The following is a 13,483-nucleotide window of genomic DNA, read 5'->3' as shown; positions in this document are numbered from 1 at the left end:
GCAGGCCTCTTCTTCATGCCGCCATGACGCAGTTAGCGGATCTTCTCAGTGCAGCCAATAGCAGAAACCAAATATCACTAAGAAAAAAATTCTGGAGTTAGCTAACTTGTCGAACGTACAGGACACATGGTTGCAGTGTCGAAGAAGCTGTACTTGCAGTTAAGGAAAAACAGAGATGTAACGTCCAGCTGGCTGGACACAAGGACTGAAGAGGATCAATCTTACCACGCCCGGTAACAATACTAAACACCAACAACACTGACGCACTGTCGTGGCAGCTCTACATGCCACAAACAATTTCACTATAATCACTTCCATACGTGCTGATGATGTGTACATGTTCGAAGCTGCACTGATGTTTCACCATGTCTTCGCGATGCATCCCTTTTTTTCGGTATGCAGTGTAGCCACAATTTTCTGTTTTTCATAATCACTAAACAGTTACTGCATGACCCGCCAGGTTAGCTGAGAGCGCTAATGCCCTGCTTCCTGGACTCTTGCAGGCGCGCTGGCCCGGATCGAATTGGCCCGCGGATTACCGACGTCGGCTGATGTGTCGGCCAGCCTGGATGTGCTTTTTAGGCGGCTTTCCACATCACACTAGGTGAATACCGGGCTGGTCCCCACGTTCCGCCTCAGTTACACGACTAGCAGACATCTGAACACGTTCGCACTATTCCACGGATTACACTAGACGCAGACAGCTGGGGTCCACTAATTCCGTCCCGGGTGCTTCAGGGTGGTGGCAAGAAGTGCATCTGGCCACCCCTTATAACTAACCTTGCCAAATCCGTTCCTGACCGTGACGACGCTGCGAAACCGCGGGACAAGGCACCAGCAAAAGAAAGAAACAGTTACTGCATGCCATAAACAAATTTGAAACTGATACTGCCAATCTGTATTACAAACTTCCTCTGTATGCTGTTACCTTACAGGTACCTGATTTTCGTATGCAAATTCAGATACATCTAGCATGCAAAAATGACATAATCATCACCTATATCACTCTTTCTCAGTATTTTCCTTATAATGAGCAACCACATGTAACCTCCCCCTCACTTATCGACCTTAATGACAGTGAAAAATTAAACCGCGTGTACCTAATGGAAATTTGGGAAAAGCAATCGTCACCGAAGTCAATTTGTTGGTAAAGAGGGAGGAAAGGGTTACATCTAAATGAAAGGAAAAATGCAAATGAAACTGGTGGAGATTAATTTTGAAAAGGGGTAAAGTTAATAAAGAAAGTAAATGTGCGGCCGTTACGTTAACAATTAACTAGCGGTAATTAGATATTTGAGATTTGGGGAAATTACGGTCGCCAGTCCTGAGGAGAATTACTATAGTAACTGAAAAAGAAAGGTTATTACACATATAATTAGCACTAGAAGCGTGGCAACTGAAGGTTGACACGTGTAGTGTGAAAACTGAAAGTTTGTCAGAAGTAATAAATTTCGCTACACTCTGACTTAATTTAGCAAAAGAAATAATAAAACCGGAAAATCGAAAGTTAATTTAGTGACTGAAGTTAATAGTGAGCTTTCTTTCTGAAGCACACTGAAATTCAGTAAAATACGGTTAGTCTTGGACTACCTCAACAATCATTTCAAAAGCTACTTGAATCTGCGCAATTTAGAAATAAGAGATTTAACTTTGAACTTGAACTAAATGATTCTGAACAATTAACAATAGTAAAATTTAGTACGTACCAAGCTGAGCTGCAGTCACAGGTAAGCTAAAATATGCTAACAAAACTCGCACTCTTAATTTGTGTTTGTGTAATCTAAATATTGTAGCCAGCTATGAATACTTTAACTGAACTTTGAAATTAAAACAGTGAAATCGAATTATATTACTTTAATGCTGGCGTTTGAATTTCAACGACACTGGGGTTCATTTCGGAAAAGGAAGGGACCCTGCTTGGCAATGCAATTGGGACAATGAGCAACAAAGGTTCATGGTAAGTTGCTGTAATTTTGTGATGCAACAATTTTAAAAGCTGAGGTCTGCCATACAGTTCTGAAACTTTACGTGCTTTTAGTCTTCCTTGTTGGTTGATTGAAGGTTTGAAGTCGTCGATCAGGGAGGTGGCGACAGTCACTCATTGTCGGCCGTCGCTGTGGCAGAAGCTGGATGTTGGCGCGCCTTCTTCTCGACACGGTCACCAGGCGAAACGGGCTCTTGATGTGCGCCAGCTAATGCTTCCCGTCCGCGACACCGTGTCAGAAACTATCATAGCAAGTCGAGCGCAATTACATGCTGCCAAACCCCGAAAGCGCGGCAACTCGCGGGAGCTTCACACAACGCACCTGCTCCACTGCACCACCCCAGCCAGACTCTGCTCTGCCCGCGCTCCACGCGACCGAGTTAACCCTACCAAACATCCTAAACACTTTGGTTCTCCACACGACCTATCGATGTATTCGTTCGATAGCATAGTTTTCTCTAGGCAAGACCCAGCGTAAAAATACAAATAATATTTACAAAACAAACCAATTATACATCGACATAAATAAATAAATAAATGTATATATATATATATATATATATATATATATATATATATATATATATACAAACAGTAAAACAATTACAATATATAAAGAGACAGAAATGTCATATCTTGAGATAACAAAACAAGGAAAAAAAATTTGCAGTGCAATAGATGGAAATAGGAGGATATGCATTTCCGGCGTTGTTGTTGTTGTGGTCTTCAGTCCTGAGACTGGTTTGATGCAGCTCTCCATGCTACTCCATCCTGTGCAAGCTTATTCATCTCCCAGTACCTACTGCAACCTACATCCTTCTGAATCTGCTTAGTGTATTCATCTCTTGATCTCCCCCTACGATTTTTACCCTCCACGCTGCCCTCCAATACTAAATTGGTGATCCCTTGATCCCTCAGAGTATGTCCTACCAACCGATCCCTTCTTCTAGTCAAGTTGTTCCACAAATTTCTCTTCTCCCCAAACCTATTCAATACTTCCTCATTAGTAATGTGATCTACCCACCTAATCTTACGCATTCTTCTGTAGCACCACATTTCGAAAGCTTCTTTTCTCTTCTTGTCCAAACTATTTACCGTCCATGTTTCACTTCCATACATGGCTACACTCCATACAAATACTTTCAGAAACGACTTCCTGACACTTAAATCTATACTCGATGTTAACAAATTTCTCTTCTTCAGAAACGCTTTCCTTGCCATTGCCAGTCTACATTTTATATCTTCTCTACTTCGACCATCATCAGTTATTTTGCTCCCCAAATAGCTAAACTCCTTTGCTACATTAAGTGTCTCATTTCCTAATCTAATACCCTCAACATCACCCGACTTAATTCGACTACATTCCATTATCCTCGTTTTGCTTTTGTTGATGTTCATCTTATATCCTCCCTTCAAGACACCATCCATTCCGTTCAACTGCTCTTCCAAGTCCTTTGCTGTCTCTGACAGAATTACAATGTCATCGGCGAACCTCAACGTTTTTATTTCTTCTCCATGGATTTTAATACCTACTCCGAATTTTTCTTTTGTTTCCTTTACTGCTTGCTCAATATATAGATTGAATAGCATCGGGGAGAGGCTACAACCCTGTCTGACTCCCTTCCCAACCACTGCTTCCTTTTCATGCCCCTCGACTCTTATAACTACCATCTGGTTTCTATACAAATTGTAAATAGCCTTTCGCTCCCTGTATTTTACCCCTGCCACCTTTAGAATTTGCGTTACACACACTAATTTGCCTGACTATTTTGTCTTGCAGGGAGAGGCATTGGTAATGGCAGCGTATGACAGCCTGTGGTACACCGTGGGCCCCCGCATTGGACGGGCCATCCGGATGGTGATAACACGAGCGCAGGTGCCGCCGGTCCTCACCGCTGGACACCTCTACCCCATCACCAGGCCCACCTTCGTGTCGGTGAGTTCACGCTTATAGGCTAAGCTGTGGGGCATAGTTGAGTATGAGCTGTCTGGCTGGTAACCATGTAGGTCCAGCCACCGACATCTCTCACAGCTGAACACATCTCAGTACTAAGAAAACAGTCATAATCGCGTTTTTTATTTATTTAGTGCCGACCAGTTTCAGCGCATCGCAGGGGCCATCTTCAGGGCGAACATACCACTGGTCGACTTCTAGTAGCGTCACGTCAACAAAGGCGTGGCGGGAGACTCCTGCCACACCTTGGTACCGTGACGCCACCAGCAATCAACCAGTGGTATGTTCTGTTGTGTCTAGACGAGACAGTCTAGACACAAGGCGAGGAAGCCGAAAGGCACGCGCTTAAACTCACGCAGGCTGGCGTGAGGTCTGAAACAGGATACGTAATGAATGCTATAAAGAAAAGTACGTAGCTTCTGGAATACTTAACTTTAATCCACATTTGTAGAACATCGCTCTTGATGATACATTAATAGAATCTCAATGTCTATACTGGTAATGGCGCCTTGCTAGGTCGTAGCAAATGTAGCTGAAGGCTATGCTACTATCGTCTCGGCAAGTGAGAGCGTAATTCTCAGTGAACCATGGCTAGCAACGTCGGCTGTACAACTGGGACGAGTGCTAGTACGTCTCTCTAGACCTGCCGTGTGGTGGCACTCGGTCTGCAATTACTGACAGTGGCGACTCGCGGGTCCGTCGTATACTAGCGGACCGCGGCCGATTTAAAAGCTACCACCTAGCAAGTGTGGTGTCTGGCGGTGACACCACATGTTCTGCAGCAATTTGTGGAAGAGTAGCACACCTGTCACGTTGAACGATTCTCTTCAGTCGTCGTTGGTCCCGTTCTTGCAGGATCTTTCTCCGGCCGCAGCGATGTCTGAGACTCGATGTTTTACCGGCTTCCTGATATTCACGGTGCACTCGTGAAATGGTCGTACGGGAGAATCCCCACTTCATCGCTAGCCGGAGATGCTGTGTCCCATCGCTCGTGCGACGACTGTAACACCACGTTCAAACTCACTTAAATCTTGATAACCTCCCATTGTGGCTGCAGTAACCGATCTAACAAGTGCGCCAGACGACGCGGCACCTAACGCTGTGCAATTACCCAACTATTCTTGTCCATGTGTGCTGTTTAACACACTGAGTGCTGGATGACCAGTGATGGATGCTTCGCTGCCAGACTGGACACTCGGCGTTACACGTGAAGTTCTGCCGTGGCCGCCGGTGGCAACGCGGCCGTCAAAGTGTTACGCTCCGAGTTACACCATTAGTGCTGCGGAGTTCCTGCTATTTGGGGGTTTAGGATTAAGTAACCATTTTATCGGTTTCCTCACTGCCGCTTCTGAGTGCTCAAGAAATACAGAGGGGTCCAAAAAAAAAAAAATGTATCCACTGTTTAAACTCCCGTCTCCTGCCATCCTGATTTAGGTTTTCCGTGATTTCCCTAAATCGTTTCAGGCAAATGCCGGGATGGTTCCTTTGAAAGGGCACGGCCGATTTTCTTCCCCATCCTTCCCTAACCCGAGCTTGCGCTCCGTCTCTAATGACCTCGTTGTCGACGGGACGATAAACACTAACCTCCTCCTCCTCCTCCACTGTTTAAAAGTCCATAACTGGCAAACTAATTGACGGAGTTGTCTCATCTTTGGTAGTGTAATAGTTTGTAGTTCCTGCAATCGCCACACAAGCGTTGTATTGCGTTGTTTTGTTTTCTCAGATGACAGTGGCCAGATAAACAGTATTTTGTTCTTAGTTGCACCTAGTTACTCGAGTAAACATGGCTGGCGCAAGGCTTACATTCGATACAAGGAAGTCAGTTTTGAAGTGGTATTTTAAGTACGAAAACATTAATGAGGTTCAACGGGAATGGCGAAATGAATATGAAACAGAGCCACTTGCACGTTTAACGATTCGTCGCATTCGAGACAAAGTTGAAGCCGAAGGCTGTGTAAAACATGCACACAAACAACGATCTGGAGGATCTGTAACAGTAACAAGTCCAGCTAACTTCCGTCGTTTGTTACAACAATTTACTCGCTCACTACAGAAGTATGCGAGACAGTGTACCCGTGAAACTGAAGTGAGTCGCTCAAGTGTTCGGCGAATTTTGAAGACAGCAAAGTGGAAGTGCTACATCCCACGCAAGATTGCTACACGACCCAGATCGTAGAATGGAGTACTGCGAGTGGTTTACTAACATGGTGCGCAACGATGAAGAGTTTGCAGACATGATTGAGTGGTCTGATGAAGCACAGTTCAAACTCAATGGTACAGTAAATCGCCACAATTGCATCTATTGGGCCGTCCAAAATCCGAACGTCCATGTAGACAAAGCCTTGAATTTGCCAGGAGTAAATGTGTAATGTGGGTTGTCTTACCGGGGCTCGATTGGGCCATTCTTCTTTGACGGCACAGTTACCGGAGACGTGTACCTTCAGAAGCTTCAGACATCCATTTTACCTGCCATCCGAGACTTGTATTGAGACGGAAGAGTTTACTTTCAACTGCCCCAGCCCACTACCAAAATCGTGTTATGGCGTATCTCGACGAAAATCTACCAGGAAGATGGATAGGACGTATAGGTGCTGTGGAGTATCCATCACGTTCCCCAGACCTAACTCCTCTGGACTTTTACCTGTGGGGAACACTAAAGGACGTCGTTTATGGACAAAAGCCACGCACATTGGATGAACTTCGAGAATCTATCGTACATTCACGTGCAAATATCCACCTGAACACGTTGCAGTCAGTAGTTCGAGCTGCAGTTCGGCGGCATCGTTTGTGTGTGGATGTTAATGGTGATCATTTCGAACACCTCCAGTGATATCTTTATGTTGGACTTTAAGCTAGACTTTCGCCAAAAATGAGACAACCCCGTCAATTAGTTTGCAAGTTATGGATTTTTAAACAGTGGACACATTTTTTGGGCCCCTCTGTATATCAGTTCTGATCCAGACGTAATGTCCAATCACAGGTGACTAATATTCAAATTCCCAAATATCCACAGTAAATATTTAATTGAAACTGTCTATTTTCAGCACTTTGATTGTGTTGTTGGATAAAATTCAGCCCTACATAAAATCTAAAGTTCAAGGTCGACGAGATTCCAACACTTCTATAGTATAAATAATGCACCTACATACTTTTAGTAATATTTCTAACATTAAATGAAAGATGAATTGACGCTTAATTATCAGATCCATTAGGACACTTCCACATTATCACTCAAATATCTTCTAACTACTAATAAAAGTGAAGGAATACTGAAGCACATTTAAAATATGTTCTCAAATAAACATTATTTGCACTGTGCACAGGCCGGACTCTGTGGCCGAGAGGTTCTAGGCCCTTGAGTCCAGAACCGCGCTGGCGCTAGGATCGCAGGTTCGAATCCTGCTTCGGGCATGGATGTGTGTGATGTCCTTATGTTAGTTAGCTTTAGGCGACTGATGACCTCAGAAGTTAAGTCCCATAGTACTCAGAGCCATTTGAACCGTTTGAACCGAACAACATAGCTTTGGTTGACTCCGAGACTCCTGGACACTTCCCTTGTTGAGAGCCCTTCATGGCACAAAGTAACGATGCGGGCGTGATGGAACCGCGGTATTGACCGTCTAGGCATGGTTGAACAAAAGACAACACGAGCCGTGTACGTCCTTCCTGGTGGAATGACTGGAACTGATCGGCTGTCTGACCCCCTCCGTCTAATAGGCGCTGCTCATGCATGGTTGTTTATATCTTTGGGCGGGTTTAGTGACATCTCTGAACAGTCAAAGTGACTGTGTCTGTGATACAATTTTTTTTTGGTCGTCAGTCTACTGACTGGTTTGATGCGGCCCGCCACGAATTCCTTTCCTGTGCTAACCTCTTCATCTCAGAGTAGCACTTGCAACCTACGTCCTCAATTATTTGCTTGACGTATTCCAACCTCTGTCGTCCTCTACAGTTTTTGCCCTCTACAGCTCCCTCTAGTACCATGGAAGTCATTCCCTCATGTCTTAGCAGATGTCCTATCATCCTGTCCCTTCTCCTTATCAGTGTTTTCCACATATTCCTTTCCTCTCTGATTCTGCGTAGAACCTCTTCATTCGTTACCTTATCAGTTCACCTAATTTTCAACTTTCGTCTATAGCACCACATCTCAAATGCTTCGATTCTCTTCTGTTCCGGTTTTCCCACAGTCCATGTTTCACTACCATACAATGCTGTACTCCAGACGTACATCCTCAGAAATTTCTTCCTCAAATTAAGGCCGGTATTTGATATTAGTAGACTTCTCTTGGCCAGAAATGCCTTTGTTGCCATAGCGAGTCTGCTTTTGATGTCCTCCTTACTCCGTCCGTCATCGGTTATTTTACTGCCTAGGTAGCAGAATTCCTTCATTGACTTCGTGACCATCAATCCTGATGTTAAGTTTCTCGCTGTTCTCATTTCTACTACTTCTCACTTGTGATACAATATCCAAAGTCAATGTCTATCTTCAGAAGTTCTGGGAACCGAGGTGAAGCAAAACTTTTTTTGATGTGTGTATCTTCTTGAAGTGACGTAGCAGTGAAGTACAATACTTCATTTACTTTAAAAGGTTAAAGATCTGTCTGCCATTCTATGAAATAATAGAAGAAGAAGGAAATGATACTAACAATAACAAATTAAAAACTTAACAACTCATTCATAGTTTACAGTAAAAATAAAAAGTAATTGATATTTTGGCTGTTTCTACATAATACGTCTTCATCCTCTTGTAGCCCTTGAAAACGGACAAATTAACACCAAAAATAGAGTTCTTCAACTTTAGTTTTCATACTTTACCACTGACTATTCGTAATGCCCAAATAATGGCATGACATTCGATTACATCACCTTTTTGGAGCAGACCAGTATATCACCTTTTTGTAGCAGACCAGTACTGTTGATTTTTTTTCTAGCATTCACAATCACTTATCACTTCCCAAGAAAAGCAGGGAACTGTGGACGGACCAATTTTTCTTTAATTGGCTTGCTTAATTTAATATTTTGATTCTGTATATCTTGAAATTGAAAGAGTAAATATTTTTCAATTTTGCTAGATTTCTACTTTTATTAGAGGAGATTAAGGATAGAAAATGAAAATCGATTATTTCAGAAACCGGATATACTGAGCGGCTTGAACAGTCAGGGTAAACTGCCGTGGAAAACAAAAAAGATATAACCGAAAACCGGATGTTTCAGTGATAACCGCCACCCCTTCTTCAGAGACCCAAATAATGCCAAAAAGTGTGAAGAGTGATCCTCACCATCTTGACAAGAAAAATACTTCGCCCTCGCCGCAGAGGTATAAACCGGCTCAGGTTAATCGTACTCGAATCGAGAAACTAAAACTTTTGTGCTTTGTAGACGCTCTGCGTTGAGCCCACATGCCATTCTCAATGTCTGTTGGCGTTTCTGAAGCCCAGTTCTAAAATCACGTACTCCGTATTTCGAAAAGGACGCATAATTATGCGCAGGCGTCAAGGGTGGGTTTTTAAGTCAGCGTCAGTCGACTTAAGACTCCAGATTTTTTGTGAACGTTCTATACGGATCGGCAATAATGGCTGCGAAAGTTTCCAGGATATCTGGTGAGCCAACTGAATTCTGAAACGGTCCTGAATGAACTGATTACCGGTACGTATCTTGAAAGTGAGAGATCAATTCTCGAAACTAGCAATGTCTTAAATTTATGAATTAATGCTGGCTGTTAGGAGAAAATTTATTTAAAGTTAGTGAATATAGTCGACAACGTTACTCATTTCAAATTTCACCTTCACGAAGAATATAGAGCAGTATACAATCCTAAAATATTACTGTTGTTTTCCCCACTTACACGTATTAGTCTAGTGAGATATTTATACCGTTACAATGTACAATTCACAACAAACCTTATAATGTAATAAATGTGTTCCCTGAGGATAACATGACAGGTTCCTTAACGTACTTATAATTTTAATGGGTTACCGTTCACCAGTATCTTACAACTTTACCACTTTATACAAATTTTTATTCGTTTGCATACATTCATCATACGTCTCATGAAGTGTATAAGATGGAAAAGAACGGTTTGCTACCCTTGTTCAGCTAATTAAATTATTAGAGTAAGTCAAAATAAAACAAAGTGCAGTACCATGCAAAACAGTAGATGTTATAAATCACATGTTACGAGTATTTTTGCCGTTTAAGTTTGAGAAAAAAAAAATCGTCAGATATCTGATTACCTTTTCGTTTGAAACCAGCTCCATAGTTTCTAAGTATTTTTAATGCTTCCATACTGCCAGTACCGTTAATTTTTATTTATTTTTGTGCTGTTGTACAGTTTTGGCCTTAGAGCATTTCCTGGTATTTTTTAAAGGATTTTTATAAAATACTATTAGATCGTCAGTAGGTTAGTTTTTAGGGTTAAGCAGTGTTCAAACACAATATGAATTACGCTAATTGTAATATCTTGCTACAAACATTTACGTAACTGTTTCATAATATAAATAAAAATTTGTATTTACGATGGCAATTATTGACGGCTTAAGGTAAAGTGATGTTATAAAGAACTTACGGCAACGGTTACTGCATATAATACACATGTGTTACATGTCGTCTGTGTCCCATATGCAGGGCGTAAAAAAATGTGGGGAATATATTGAAACGTTTTACTGTGTAACGCGTCCGTTCCACTGAACAAGTGGTCATAGCTCTTGACGTATGCGGTTTGGAGCTCATATCTACATGATATTTTTCTCTTATGTTGATCCATAGCATTTCCTCCCAAAGACGGAAAGCAAGGAGCTTGGAAAGGAAGAGAAGTGTTTCGCAGAAGCAAAGATGAAGAAGTGGTCGTAGCTCTTAACATATGCGTTTTTTTTTGCTGGAGTTTTTCTTGTATTGGTGGGTACTACCGCCTCTCAAAATTTTCAACACTTTTTTTTTACCGCCCTGTACATCCATCACATTCCAGCTGACCTCTGACAGCAAAGTAATAAAACATATGGTACTATTTTACATCATCTTAGGATTAAGATACCTCCATAAGCCTCTGCTCCTGTATTTGTCTTGTGTGTGTCATCGTGACAACGCTGACGAGTTCTAAAGTGATGGAACTGTTGCAAAATTATCTGTTAATTTCTTACCTTATGCTGAATTCAGAATATATTTGCGATCGCAGATATACTTGACGATCGATAAGCTGACACATGTTCTGTACTTCCGGTGTCGTGCACCCTGTATAAAAGTTGATGAATGAAATTATTTTTATGTACACAGAGAAAGGTGCTTGTTTTGTTCTGTATTTTTATTTCAGGCGGACTGCATTCAGGCTCCATCTTGAGCGGTAGTATAAGTTATTGTTGTGCCTTAATAAAATTTCCGTAGAAGTTTTTTCGAAATTTTACTTTGATGTCTAATTTGTTTTCTGTGCGTTCTCGTCGTGCTACAGGTGAGATAGTGTTTTTTCCATTTACATTCTGTGAAAGCACAGTAATACATTACACGACTGCTAATGATGGGCAGGTAGGCCGATACCGCCCCCCACCCCCACCCCCTCCAAATAAAAATAAACAACAAAACAAGCAGTCTTATCTATTGTAATGAATCTTGCCTCCTAAGAACTTTAATATTTCAATTCAAATGATAGATTCCGTATAAGTTTCCGCCTCACTTGAATTCATTTTTTTACTTACAGATTCCACATCTAAAGATAATTTTCTACATATTTGATCACCAAAATACTATTTTTATGATATTATAATATTTTTCATATCAATTCAGTTGGCAACATCGATCTTGTATCACGAAAATCAGAAACCGCAACTGTTAACTTAAATGAGTCAAAAACCAATTTACAATGACATTAATATTATCATGCTTCAATTTTCATGTAAACAAAATTCCTGCTTTCATTTGTAATTTTTCTAATTTTACTGTCGATGATTCTATCGACAATTGTACAAAGATGGGAAGCTGATAGCTTTTGTATTGTCAAAAGTTGCAACCTTCATTATTATTAGTAGGTACATGAAAGTTAATATAAATAATTACTTCCAGAAACCTTAAGTAAATTATTCCTGGAAAGTAATTTCACCTAAGATACCTACAATAAAATTCATTTGAACTACATCCCGTTCTGGAAGCTATGCATGTAATATTTATAGAAATTTTAGGCTCCAAACACGCCTTAATAGTTTCAGTTCTTGACGAGGTTGGTAGAGTAACTATGAAGTTATTTGCGTTGTGTTGAAATGTTGCTCATTGCATTTACTTGGCAAGTGGTGTTGGAGAAAATGTCAAGAAGCTATGCATAAATACTGATGATGTCAGGAAGCAACAATATTCCAGCAACATTTACTGAAACCATTCCTTGAACTTATTAATTGGAAAGCATAAACAGGAACCAGCATCCTACACAACGAGACAACCATAGCAAGATAAGTAACATTTATCTGCTAATATAATGTTTCTGTCCTTATGAAATCGTATAAACGTTGACAAATGTTGTTTAATAATAAGTTCGAAGTTGGATATTTGCTTTCTGTACATCTACGAACATTTTAATAGTAATGAATATATAACATTATAGTATGGACATACAAAAGCTAACAAAAGTGTCTAGTAAATTTCTGCAGCTAACGAATGTTGGTCTGTTTAGTCACTGCCTTTTACCGTTGATTAGAATATGATATACTGGGGATCTAGTATTGTTTTATAAGAAATCTTTCACCATAGCACTTCACGATGACCTAAGGCAGTACTTGAAGAATACTTTGGAAACTAAAAATGAACAGCTGCAGGCAGCATGGAATCATTAAAAACCTATTTACCTTTCGCAACATTAAAAGTCCAAAATCTTTTATCAATGTACGCTGTTACTCTTTGGGAATGCTCAGAATTACGTCTTTATTTTGCAGCTCGTGAACGCAGCCTATTCGTACTACGCCCTGCTCAGCCAGATGCAGAACAAGTGAAGGAGCACTGCGAACGCCGGAAGAAGAAACTCAGACTTGTACTGTTTATGTGTCGCTTTATAAGATCTACCACAACGCTTCCTTATGAGGCTGTAAATCGTTCGAATGAATCTGAGCTTACGCATGGTGCCTCATGGCTTGAGTGGACAGCTAGTGGAGACGATAAACCTCACAAGGCTGCTCAGTGTCTTCTCAGCCATAGTTTGAAAGTCCATCGTGCAGGTTAGAGTAGAGACAAGCAGAGACGGTTCACTCTTGTCCTGTTTATTGACATTTCTACCTGTAATGCCGAACCATTAACCATTTTTCTCAGTCAGTACAAGTACAGTTACGCGTTATTTAACCCTGTTACGCCGTTATATTACACATACACTAAACATGTTCGGGTCAAAAAAGACTCGGTCTTTTTCTGTTTCCTGTAGGTATGCTTTTACACATTTCTGTATTGAAATCATCAATAGGTTGTAATTTAGATAGTTTAATGTAGTAATCATTCAAGCTGTATAATGGAATAATACAAGAATACAATAATCGAAAACTGTAATTGTGTGTGTGTTAATTTTATTACATTATGCCTCA

The 13,483-nt window shown here is 41.0% G+C and overlaps 1 protein-coding gene across 1 annotated transcript in view; it reads left to right on the top strand.

Annotated features, from left to right (window-relative positions):
• The window catches only part of LOC126106110 (odorant receptor Or2-like), a 91,595-nt gene extending 78,319 nt beyond the window's left edge, over positions 1-13,276 (top strand). The window contains exons 4-5 of the mRNA XM_049912357.1: positions 3,765-3,920; positions 12,848-13,276. Of these exons, the coding sequence (XP_049768314.1) occupies positions 3,765-3,920; positions 12,848-12,904 (213 nt within the window). The 3' untranslated portion in view covers positions 12,905-13,276. The remainder of the gene's footprint in view (positions 1-3,764; positions 3,921-12,847) is intronic.
• Positions 13,277-13,483: the final 207 nt, after the last annotated feature.

Source organism: Schistocerca cancellata, chromosome 10 (assembly GCF_023864275.1).
Source record: "Schistocerca cancellata isolate TAMUIC-IGC-003103 chromosome 10, iqSchCanc2.1, whole genome shotgun sequence".
NCBI classification, from domain to species: domain Eukaryota; kingdom Metazoa; phylum Arthropoda; class Insecta; order Orthoptera; family Acrididae; genus Schistocerca; species Schistocerca cancellata.
Note: the sequence above shows the minus strand (reverse complement) of the source record. Positions and strands in the feature narration are given on the sequence as shown.